This window comes from Lonchura striata, chromosome 36, assembly GCF_050655825.1.
Source record: "Lonchura striata isolate lonStrDom1 chromosome 36, ASM5065582v1, whole genome shotgun sequence".
Classification (NCBI taxonomy): domain Eukaryota; kingdom Metazoa; phylum Chordata; class Aves; order Passeriformes; family Estrildidae; genus Lonchura; species Lonchura striata.
Window position 1 is genome coordinate 526,436 of NC_140738.1, and position 12,048 is coordinate 538,483.

Here is a 12,048-nt window from a genome sequence, read left to right on the forward strand (position 1 = left end):
TTTTACTCCGAAAAAATGCCCTGAAAAATTCCCAATTTCAACCCAAAAATCCCAGATTTCCACCCAAAATTTCCCAATTTCCCCTCAAATTCCCAAATATCCCCCAAAATTCCCAATTTTTTTCCCAAATTTCCCCCAAAATTCCCAACTTCCCCCAAATTCCCGCCAAAATTCCCACAAAACTCCACGTTTTTCCCCCAAAATCCCCATTTTCCCTCCCCAAATTTCCCAATTTCCCCCCAATTTCCCCCCTAAACTCCACTTTTTTCCCCCAAAATCCCAATTTTTCCCCCCAATTCCCCCCTAAATTTCCCAAATCCCCCATTTTTCCCCCAAATTCCCCAATTTTTCCCCCAAATTCCCCCCTAAACTAAACTTCACATTTTTTCCCCAATTTCCCCCCAAAACTCCACGTTTTTCCCCCAAAATCCCCATTTTTCCCCCCCAAATTTCCCAATTTCCCCCCTAAAATCCACTTTTTTCCCCCCAAATTCCCCATTTTTCCCCCCAATTCCCCCCCAATTCCCCCCCAAATTTCCCAAATTCCCCCAAATCCCCCCTTTTCCCCCCAAACTCCCCACACGCTCTCCGTTTCTCTCCTTTATTGCGCCCCCTGTCAGCGCCGCCGGGCGCTGCGACTGCGGCTGCGCCGCCGCCGGGCCCCGCCCCCTTTGGCCCCGCCCCCCTCCTTGGCCCCGCCCCCGGGCGCGCGCGGGGGGGCGGGGCCGTCCTTGGCCCCGCCCCCCTCCTTGGCCCCGCCCCCCGGGCGCGGCCGAAGCTCCGCCTCCTCCTGCTCCTTCCGGCGCCGCTCCCGCTCCCGCGCCCGCGCCGCCCGCTCCGCCTGCTTCTGCAGCAGCTGCGCATGCAAATCCATGCAAATCCATGCAAATCAGCGCCCCGCCGGCCCCGCCCCGCGGGGCGCGGCCGGGGGGGCGTTTTTACCCCGAAAAAATCGGCACTTTCGGGAATTTATGTTGTTTTTGGGGTTTTTCAAGGCAAATTTTGGGGGTTTTTTAGATGAATTTATGGGGGGTGTTGTGGTAAAATCCACGGGTTTTACCGCCACCAAAAAAAATTTTAAAAAAAAATCCCACGGTTTGCCACCAAAAATCCCAATTTTCGCCCAAAAAGACCAATTTTCCCCCAAAAATCCACAATTTCCTACCAAAAATCCCAATTTTCCCCCAAAAATCCACAATTTCCTACCAAAAATCCCAATTTTCCCCCAAAAATCCCCAATTTCCCATCAAAACTCCCAATTTTCCCCCAAAAATCAACAATTTCCCACCAAAAATCCCAATTTTCCCCCAAAAATCCCCAATTTCCCATCAAAAAGACCAAGTTTCCCCCAAAAATCCCCAATTTCCCATCAAAAAGACCAAGTTTCCCCCAAAAATCCCCCGGTTTCCCATCAAAAATCCCAATTTTCCCCAAAAATCCACAATTTCCTACCAAAAAGACCAAGTTTCACCCAAAAATCCACAATTTCCCACCAAAAAGACCAATTTTCCCCCAAAAATCCCCAATTTCCCACCAAAAAGACCCAATTTTCCACAAAAATCGTAAATTTCCACCTGAATTTCCGCCCAAAAATCCAAAATTTCCCCAAAAATCCCAAAATTCCACCCCAAAAATCCCCAAATCCCCCCAAAAATACAAAATTTTCCCCAAAATCCCAAATTCCCCCCCAAAAAATCGCAAATTTCCGCCTGAATTTCCACCCAAAAATCCAAAATTTCCCAAAAATCCCAAATTTCCACCCCAAAAATCCCCAAATCCCCCCCACAATCCCAAATTTCCCCCCAACATATCCAAAATTTCCCCCCCAAAAATCCTAAATTTCCTCCCAAAAAATCCCACCAAAAATCCCAAATTTTCTCCCAAAAATCCTGAAATCCCCCAAAAATCCAAAATTTTCTCCAAATCACGAATTTCCTTCAAAAATCCCAATTTTTCCCCAAAAAACCCCAAATTTCCACCCGAAAACCCCAAATTTCCCCCCCAAAAACCCCAAAATCCCGTAAAATTCCCAAATTTCAACCAAAAATCCCAAATTTCCCCCCAAAATACCGAAATTTTCACCCAAAAATCCCAAATCCCCCAAATATCCAAAATTTCCCCTGAAAATTCCAAATTTCCCCTGAAAAATCCCAAATTTCCCCCCAAAAATCCCAAATTTTCTGCCAAAAATCCCAAATATTTTCCCCAAAATCCCAAATTTCCCCCCGAAAACCCCAAATTTCCCCCCCAAAACCCCCCGCTCCGCCCCCTGCCCCTTGCGGGCCGTATGCAAATGCATGCAAAAGAGCACCTGGGAGTCGGTCAGCGGCAGCCAATAGATGCACGGCGCCGCTTTGGTTTTCCGGAACAGATCGTCCAATAGTTTGGCCGGGGGCTCCTCCGTGGGCTTCTCTGGGGGAGGGGCAAAAAAGGGGGCGTGGCCACGCCCTCAGGGCCACGCCCACCCCTCATTTGCATATCGCGCCCCTAAGCCGCTCCCGCTTTATGCTAATGAGGTGGTGAGGGCGTTGAGCGCCTTCCACTCGTCGTTAAGCCACGCCCACGTCGAAATATGCTAATTAAGCCACTCCCATGTCCATATATGCTAATTAAGCCCCTCCCATGTCCATATATGCTAATTAAGCGCCGCCCACTCTGGGTTAAGCCCCTCCCATGCCCATATATGGTAATTAAGACCCTCCTATGTCCTTATATGCTAATTAACCCCGTCCAATATCTTAATATGGTAATTAAGTCCCTCCCATGCCCATATATGCTAATTAACCCGCTCCAATATCTTAATATGGGAATTAAGCCCCTCCCATGACTATATATGGTAATTAAACCCCTCCCATGTCCATATATGCTAATTAACTCCCTCCAATATCTTAATATGGGAATTGAGCCCCTCCCATGCCCATATATGGTAATTAAGCCCCTCCCATGTACATATATAATCATTTCCAATTAAGCCCCTCTATCTCATTAACCCACCCCAATTAAGCCCGTCCAACCCCTAATAAAACCCCTCCCCCTCATTAAACCCCTTCACTTCCATTAAGCCCCTCTCACCTTTTCCCAAGCCCCGCCCCTTTTCCCAAGCCCCTCCCACCCCATTAAGCCACGCCCACTTCCCAGACCCCCGCCCATTTTCAAAGCCCCGCCCACCTTTTAAATCACACCCACCCCAATTAAGCCCATCCCCTTATTAACCCGACCCCAATTAAGCCCATCAAGCCCCGCCCCTTTTCCCAAAGGCCCTCCCACCCCATTAAGCCACGCCCCTTTTTGAAGCCCCTCCCACATTCATTAAGTCCCTCCCACCCCATTAAGCGCCGCCCCTTTCCCCATTAATCCCCGCCCACCCCATCAAGCCCCGCCCCTTTCCGAAGCCCCGCCCACCTTTCCTCTCGGGCCTGGCCTCCCTCTGGCCCCGCCCCTTTCCCCATCAAGCCCCGCCCCTTTCCCCATCAAGCCCCGCCCCTTTCCCCATTAAACCCCGCTCGTTTCCCCATCAAGCCCCGCCCCTTTCCCCATCAAGCCCCGCCCCCTTTCGCATTAAGCCCCCTTCCCTCAAGCCCCGCCCCTTTCCCCATCAAGCCCCGCCCACCTTTCCTCTCGGGCCTGGCCTCCCTCTGACCCCGCCCCTTTCCCCATCAAGCCCCGCCCCTTTCCCCATCAAGCCCCGCCCCTTTCCCCATCAAGCCCCGCCCCTTTCCCCACCATGCCCTGCCCCTTTCCCCATCAAGCCCCGCCCACCTTTCCTCTCGGGCCTGGCCTCCCTCTGGCCCCGCCCCTTTCCCCATAAAGCCCCGCCTACCCCATTAAGCCCCGCCCCTTTCCCCACCATGCCCCGCCCCTTTCCCCATCAAGCCCCGCCCACCGTTCCTCTCGGGCCTGGCCTCCCTCTGGCCCCGCCCCTTTCCCCATCAAGCCCCGCCCCTTTCCCCTCAAGCCCCACTCCTTTCCCCATCAAGCCACGCCCCCTTTCCCATTAAGCCCCTTTCCCTCAAGCCCCGCCCCTTTACCCATCAAGCCCCGCCCCTTTCCCAGAAGCCCCGCCCCTTTCCCCGTTAAGCCCCGCCCACCTTTCCTCTCGGGCCTGGCCTCCCTCTGGCCCCGCCCCTTTCCCAATCAAGTCCCGCCCCTTTCCCATTAAGCCCCGCCCACCTTTCCTCTCGGGCCTGGCCTCCCTCTGGCCCCGCCCCTTTCCCATCAAGCCCCGCCCCTTCCCCATTAACCCCGCCCCTTTTCCCATCAAGCCCCGCCCCTTTTCCCATCAAGCCCCGCCCACCTTTCCTCTCGGGCCTGGCCTCCCTCTGGCCCCGCCCCTTTCCCAATCAAGTCCCGCCCCTTTCCCAATCAAGCCACGCCCCTTTCCCATTAAGCCCCGCCCCTTTCCCCATTAAACCCCGCCCCTTTTCCCATTAAACCCCGCCCCTTTCCCCTCAAGCCCCGCCCACCTTTCCTCTCGGGCCTGGCCTCCCTCTGGCCCCGCCCCTTCTCCTTGTCCCCGCCCCCGGGGGGGCGCGGCCCGCGCTGGCCCCGCCCCTCCCTGCCGGGGGGGGCGTGTCCCGGGCCGGCCCCGCCCCCCGGGGGGCGTGTCCCGGGCGGGGGGGCGGGGCTCTTGCCGCGGTCCCACTCGCGCTGCTCCCGCAGCCGCTCCCGCCGGCAGCGCTCCCGCTCCCGCTCCGCCCACTGCCACGGCTCCGCCCCCCGGGGGGCGGGGCCGGCCGGGGACACGCCCCCCGGGGGGGCGGGGCCGGGCGGGGGGGGGGAGGGGCGCGCCGGGGGGGAGGGGAAGGGGGCGGGGCCCGGGGGGGGAGGGGGAGGGGCCAGGAGGCCGCGGTGGAAGTCCAGCTGCGGGGGGGAGGGGAAGAGAAAAATTAGCATAAATTTGCATAGATTTGCATGGATTTGCATGGATTTGCATGGATTTGCATAGATTTGCATGTCGTTAGAGTGGAGTTTGCGTGGGATTGGGGTGAGGTTGGCCTGGAAATCGGCCAGAATTTAGTTGGAATTAGTCGAAATTTAGTCAAAATTGGTCGAAATTTAGTCAAAATTAGTCAAAATTTAGTAAGAATTGGTTGAAACTTAGTAAAAAATGGTCAAAATTTAGTAAAAATTTAGTAAAAATTGATCGAAATTTTGTCAAAATTTAGTAAAAATTGGTCAAAATTTAGTCAAAATTAGTCAAAATTTAGTTAAAATTGGTCGAAATTAGTCAAAATTTAGTCCAAATTAGTCAAAATTTTGTAAAAATTTAGTAAAAATTGGTCAAAATTCAGTCAAAATTTAGTAAAAATTTAGTCGAAATTAGTCAATATTTGGTAAAAGCTGGTCGAAATTCAGTCAAAATTAGTAAAAATTTAGTAAAACTTGGTCAAAATTCAGCCAAAATTTGTCAAAATTTAGTAAAAACTAGTCGAAATTTACTAAAAATTGGTCAGAATTTCGTCAAAATTTAGTAAAAATTGGTCGAAATTTAGTCGAAATTAGTCAAAGTTTAGTAAAAATGGGTCAAAATTTAGTAAAAATTGGTCGAAATTTAGTAAAAATTAGTTAAAATTTAGTAAAAATTTAGTAAAAATTGGTCGAAATTTAGTCCAAATTTCGTCAAAATTTAGTAAAAATTTAATAAAAATTGGTTGAAATTTAGTCAAAATTAGTCCAAATTTAGTCGAAATTAGCCCAAATTCATCAAAACTTATCCTGGATTTACACAAAAATCACCCCGAAATTTAGGCAAAATTGCATGCAATTTGCATGAAATTTGCATAGAATTTGCATAAATTTTGCCTTGAAATGTAGTCGGAATTCATCAAAACTTATCCAAAATTTACATAAAAATCACCCCAAAATTGTTCCTTACAAAATCCCCAAATTCCCCCCAAAATTCCCAAAACCGCCCAAATTCCCCCCAAAATTCCCTCGAATTTCCAAAATTCCCTCAATTTCCCGAAACCCCCCGAATTCCCCCCAAAATTTCCCAAATTCCCCGGAATCCTCCCCAAATTCTCCCCAAATTTCCCAAATTTACCCAAATTCTCCCCAAATTTCCCAAATTTCTCCAAATTCCCCCCAAATTTTCCAAAATCCCCCGAATTCTCCCCAAATTCTCCCCAAATTTAGCCCAAAAATCCCCAAATTTCCCCGAATTCCCCCAAAAATCCCGAAATTTCCCGAAATTCCCCCAAATTTCCCCGAATTTTCCCCAAATTGTCCAAATTTCCTCAAATTCCCCCCAAATTTCCCAAATTTCCCCGAATTCCCCCCAAATTTCCCAAAATCCCCCGAATTCCCCCCGAATTCCCCCCAAATTTCCCAAATTTCCCAAAATCCCCCGAATTCCCCCCAAATTCTCCCCAAATTTCCCCGAATTCCCCCCAAATTCTCCCCAAATTTCCACGAATTTCCCAAAATCCCCTGAATTCTCCCCAAATTTCCCCCCAAAAATCCCAAAATTTCCCCAAATTCTCCCCAAAAATCCCCAAATTCTCCCCAAATTTCCCAAAATCGCCCGAATTCTCACCGAATTTGCCAAATTCTCCCCAAATCTCCCAAATTTCCCCAAATTCCCCCCAAAATTTCCAAAAATCCCCAGAATTCCCACCAAATTTCCCAAATTTCTCCGAATTCCCCCTAATTTCCCAAAACCCCTGAATTCTCCCCAAATTCCCCAAAATTTCCCCCAAATTCCCCCAAATTTCCCCCAAATTCCCCCCAAAATTTCCAAAAATCCCCGGAATTCCCCCCAAATTTCCCAAATTTCTCCAAATTCCCCCCAAATTTCCCAAAACCCCCGAATTCTCCCCAAATTTCCCCAAATTCCCCCCAAATTTCCCAAATTTCCCCAAATTCCCCCCAAATCCCCCCAAATCCCCCCAAACCCCCCAATTTTCCCAAAATCCCCGGATTTCGCCCCAAATTCTCCCACCTCCTCCTGCTGGGCGAAGTCGGCCGCCAGGACCTTGGGGTTGGACTGCGGCCACTTGACGCCGTGCAGCGCCTCCCGCGTGGCCACCGCCTCCTCCACCGAGCAGTACTGGGGCAAAAAAACACGATTTTGGGAAAATTCACAAATTTTGGAAATTCCCAAAAAAAACCCCGCGAAAATCCGACCAAGTTTGGGGATTCTGGGGGGTTTTAAAGGGAGTTTTTGGGGGTTTTTGAGGGGAAAATCTGATTTTTTGGTGATTTTTTTTGAGAAGCTGTGAAGGATTTTGGGAGATTTTGGGGAAAATTGGGATTTTTGGGAATTTTTGGGAATTTTAGCAAAAAATCCCAAGAAAATCCGACCAAGTTTGGGGCTTCTAGAGGGTTTTAAAGGGAATTTTTGGGGTTTTTTTAGGGTGAAATGTGATTTTTTAGTGATTTTTTTGGAACATTTCAAAAGGATTCTGGAGGATTTTTGGGAGATTTTGGGAAAATTTGGAATTTTTGGGAATTTTAGAAAAAAATCCCAAGAAAATTTGACTAAATTTGGGGCTTCTAGGGGATTTTAAAGGGAATTTTTGGGGGTTTTTGAGGGGAAAATGTGATTTTTTCGTGATTTTTTTTTGAGCAGCTGTGAAGGATTTTGGGAGATTTTGGGGAAAATTGGAATTTTTGGGAATTTTTGGGAATTTTAGCAAAAAATCCCAAGAAAATCCGACCAAGTTTGGGGCTTCTAGGGGGTTTTAAAGGGAATTTTTGGGGGTTTTTTAGGGTGAAATGTGATTTTTTAGTGATTTTTTGGGAATATTTCAAAAGGATTCTGGAGGATTTTGGGGAGATTTTGGGAAAATTTGGAATTTTTGGGAATTTTAGCAAAAAATCCCAAGAAAATTCGACTAAATTTGGAGTTTTTATGGGCTTTTAAATGGAATTTTTGGGGGAATTTTTTGGGAATTTTTGGGACATTTTTAGGGGATTTTTGAGGACATTTTTAAGCGATTTTTTTGGGAATTTTTGAGACAATTTTTGGGAATTTTTTGGTGCATTTTTTTGGAATTTTTGGGGACATTTTTAGTGGATTTTTTGCAGAATTTTGGACGATTTGGGCGGATTTTAATCTTTTTTTTTGGCGATTTTTTTGCAGATTTTTGCGGATTTTGGCCGGAATTCCAGAGAATTTATTGGGATTTTTTGAGTTATTTGGGATTTTTTTGGGACATTTTTAGCGGATTTTTATGGGGAATTTTTGGGGTATTTTCAGGTAATTTTTTTTAGGAATTTTTGAGACATTTTTGGAGGATTTTTATGGGGAATTTTGAGGACGTTTTTCGGTAATTTTTTTTAGGAATTTCTGAGACATTTTTTGGGAATATTTTGGGATTTTTTTCAGGCATTTTTTTTGAATTTTCGGGGACATTTTTAGGGGATTTTTATGGGGAATTTTTGGGGTATTTTCAGGTAATTTTTTTTAGGAATTTTTGAGACATTTTTGGGGAATTTTGGGGACATTTTTAGGAGATTTTTATGGGGAATTTTGAGGACGTTTTTCGATAATTTTTTTTAGGAATTTCTGAGACATTTTTTGGGAATATTTTGGGATTTTTTCGGGCATTTTTTTTGAATTTTTGGGGGCATTTTTAGGGGATTTTTATGGGCAATTTTGGGGGTATTTTCAGGTAATTTTTTTTAGGAATTTTTGAGACATTTTTGGGGAATTTTGGGGACATTTTTAGGGGATTTTTATGGGGAATTTTGGTGACATTTTTACATCATTTTTTCAGGAATTTCTGAGACATTTTTTTGCGATTTTTTTCGGGCATTTTTTTTGAATTTTTAAGACATTTTCAGTGGCTTTTTTGCGGCATTTTCGACGATTTTCGCCCTTTTTTCGCCGTTTTTTTTCCCGTTTTTTGGCGGATTTTGGCGGGGGTTTTTTGGGGCTGGGATTTTTGGGTGGAATTTGGGGTTTTTTGGGTGCTGACCGTGACGAAGCAGTGGGATTTGATGCGGTCGATCCAAAATCCGTCGTCCTTGAGGCGCCCCGTGCGCCCCAGCAGCTCCTTCAGCTGCCCCAGCGTGAACGGACGCACCTGAGGGAGCCAAAATTTGGGGGGGCGGGGCCAAAATTTGGGGGGGCGTGGTCAGTTTGGGGGAGGGGTCAGACCAGGCCACACCCCCTCCCAAAAATCCCCAAAAAAAACGGTGCAAAAATGACCCAAAATGGAGAAAATTGAGGCAAAAATCGCCCGAAATGAACCGCCCGGAATCACGAAAACGAGCCCAAAATGCACAAAATTAACCCAAAATCTCCACCCCCAAAATCTCCAAAAATGACCCCAAAATCCCCCCAAAATGACCACGAAATCCCCAACCCCAAAATCCCCAAAAATGACCCTGAAATCCCCCAAAACGACCCTAAAACTGACCCCAAAATCCCCAAAAATGACCCAAAAATCCCAAAAATGACCCAGAAATCCCCAACCCCAAAATCCCCAAAAACGACCCCAAAAATTGATCCAAAAATGACCCAAAATGCCCAAAAATGACCCCGAAATCCCAACCCCTGAAATGACCCTGAAGTCCCCAAAAATGATCCCCAAAAATCCCAAAAATGACGCTGAAATCCCCACCCCGAAAATCCCCAAAAATGACCCTAAAAATGACCCCAAAATCCCCAAAAATGACCCCAAAATCCCCAAAAACAGCCGCAAAAACAGCCCCAAAAATGGACCCAAAAGTGACCCCAAAATCCCCCAAAAATGACCCTGAAAATCCCACAAATGACCCCAAAATTCCCCAAAATGACCCCAAAATCCCTGAAAAATTCCCTCTCCCTCCCCAAAACCCCAAAATTTCGCCAAAACCCCCCAAAAAATCCCCTCCCCCACCCCAAAAACCCCCCAAATCTCACCCAAAATCCCCTCCCGCCCCCCAAAATCCCCAAAAATCCTCCAAACTGCTCCAAAATCCCCTCCCCCACCCAAAATTTTCCCCGAAATTCCCAATTTCCCTCCCAATCCCCTCCCCCACCCCAAATTTCCCCCCAAAATTCCTCCAAACCCCCCAAATTTCCCCTCCCCCACCCCCAAATCCCCCCAATTTCCACCCAATGCCCTCCCCCACCCCAATTTCCCCTCCCCCACCCCCCAAATCCCCTCCCCCACCCAAACCTGCCTCAGTTTCCCCCCAAATCCCCTCCCCCACCCCGAACCTGCCTCAGTTTCCCCCTATCCCCCCTCCCCCACCCCAAAATCCCCCAAATCCCCCCCAATCCCCTCCCCCACCCCAATCCCCTCCCCCCTCACCAGGTTGCAGAGGTGCACGATGGGGGAGGGGCGCTGCCGGGGGGGGGAGGGGCGCGGCGCCGCCCGCACCGGCTCGTCCACCGGCAGCCGCCAGGGGGCGCCCCCCCCGCGCCGGGGGGGCGGGGCCGGGCCTGGGGGGGAGGGGCAAAACCGTGACGTCATCGCCCCTCCCCCACCCCCAAAAAAACCCCAAAATTTTGGGGCATTTTGGGGCCGTTTTGGGGCCACCCCGCGTTTTCCCGCCTTTTTTTTAGGCCCCTCCCCCACTTTAAGCCCCTCCCCCTCCTTTTAAGCCCCTCCCCCGCATTTTTAATCAGCTCATTTGCATATCAAGCCCCTCCCCCACTTTTTAGCATCTCATTTGCATTTTAGGCCCCTCCCCCAATTTAAGCCCCTCCCCCTCCTTTTAAGCCCCTCCCCCACACTTTTAAGCATCTCATTTGCATTTTAGGCCCCTCCCCGCACTTTTTAGCATCTCATTTGCATTTTAGGCCACACCCCCGCCACCTTAATCCCCTCCCCCACATTTTAATTTGCATTTTCGGCCCCTCCCCTCCTTTGAAGCCCCTCCCCCAGGTTTTAAAGCAGCTCATTTGCATTTTAAGCCCCGCCCCCACACTCCTGAGCCCTTCCCCCACCATTTAAGCCCCTCCCCCAAATTTCCCCCCCTCATTTGCATTTCCAGGCCCCTCCCCCACCTTTTAACATGCTCATTTGCATTTCAAGACCCCTCCCCACCTTTTCTCCCCTCATTTGCATATCCAGGCCCCTCCCCCACCCTTTCCCCCCCTCATTTGCATGCCGGGCCCCTCCCCCCTCATTTTAACCCCCTCATTTGCATGCCGGGCCCCTCCCCCCTCATTTTAACCCCTCATTTGCATGCCGGGCCCCTCCCCCTCACCTCCTTTCCCCTCCCCCTCTCCGGGGGTGGGCGTGGCCGCCGCGGGGGGAGGGGCGGGGCCAGGCGCGGCCCCTCCCCCCCCGGAGGGGGAGGGGCCGGCGGGGGGGTGGGGGAGGGGCTGGCAGGCCCCGCCCCCTCCGTCCGACTCCGCCCCCTCCTCCCCCTCCCCCTCCTCCTCCGGCCCCTCCCCCCGGCCGTTCTCGCCCGCCGCCGGCACCACCTGGGGGGGGAGGGGTTAAATGGGGGAGGGGCTTAAAATAAAGGGGGAGGGACTTGAATGGGTGGGGGAGGGGCTTAAATGGGTGGGGGAGGGGATTAAAATAAAGGGGGAGGGGTTAAAATGGGTGGGGGAGGGGCTTGAATGGGTGGGGGAGGGGATTTAATGGAGGGGAGGGGCTTAAATGGGTGGGGGAGGGGTTAAATGGAGAGGGAGGGGTTAAATGGAGAGGGAGGGGTTAAATGGAGGGGGAGGGGTTAAATGGAGAGGGAGGGGTTAAATGGAGGGGGAGGGGCTTAAATAAATGGGGAGGGGCTTAATGGGTGGGGAGGGGCTTAAATTAAAGGGGGAGGGGAATAAATGGAGGGAGAGGAGCTTGAGAAAAGGGGCGGAGCTTAGCGAGAAAGGGGCGGGGCTTGGATGGGAAATGGGCGGGGCTTAGAGAGGAAAGGGGCGGGGCTTAGAAAACAGGTTGGAGCTTAAGGGAAAGGGGCGGGGCTTAGAGGGGAAAGGGGCGGAGCTTAGATGAAGTGGGCGGGGATAGAATAGGAAAGGGGCGGGGCTTAGGAAAAGGGGCGGGGTATATATCAAAGGGGGCGTGGCTTTAGCACAAAGCGGTGGGGTTTAGAGGAAAAGTGGGCGGGGCTTAGAGCAAAGGGGCGTGGCTTAGCGCAAAGGGGGCGAGG

At 50.0% G+C, this 12,048-nt stretch overlaps 1 protein-coding gene across 1 annotated transcript in view; it reads right to left on the reverse strand.

Annotated features, from left to right (window-relative positions):
* Window positions 1-587: 587 nt before the first annotated feature.
* ACIN1 (apoptotic chromatin condensation inducer 1) overlaps window positions 588-12,048 on the reverse strand; it is a 33,881-nt gene continuing 22,420 nt past the window's right edge. The window contains exons 11-17 of the mRNA XM_085565472.1: window positions 11,146-11,365; window positions 10,245-10,375; window positions 8,922-9,029; window positions 6,941-7,048; window positions 4,464-4,860; window positions 2,312-2,412; window positions 588-856 (exon numbers count right to left, since the gene is read on the reverse strand). Coding sequence (XP_085421598.1) covers window positions 617-856; window positions 2,312-2,412; window positions 4,464-4,860; window positions 6,941-7,048; window positions 8,922-9,029; window positions 10,245-10,375; window positions 11,146-11,365 — 1,305 coding nt within the window. The 3' untranslated portion in view covers window positions 588-616. The remainder of the gene's footprint in view (window positions 857-2,311; window positions 2,413-4,463; window positions 4,861-6,940; window positions 7,049-8,921; window positions 9,030-10,244; window positions 10,376-11,145; window positions 11,366-12,048) is intronic.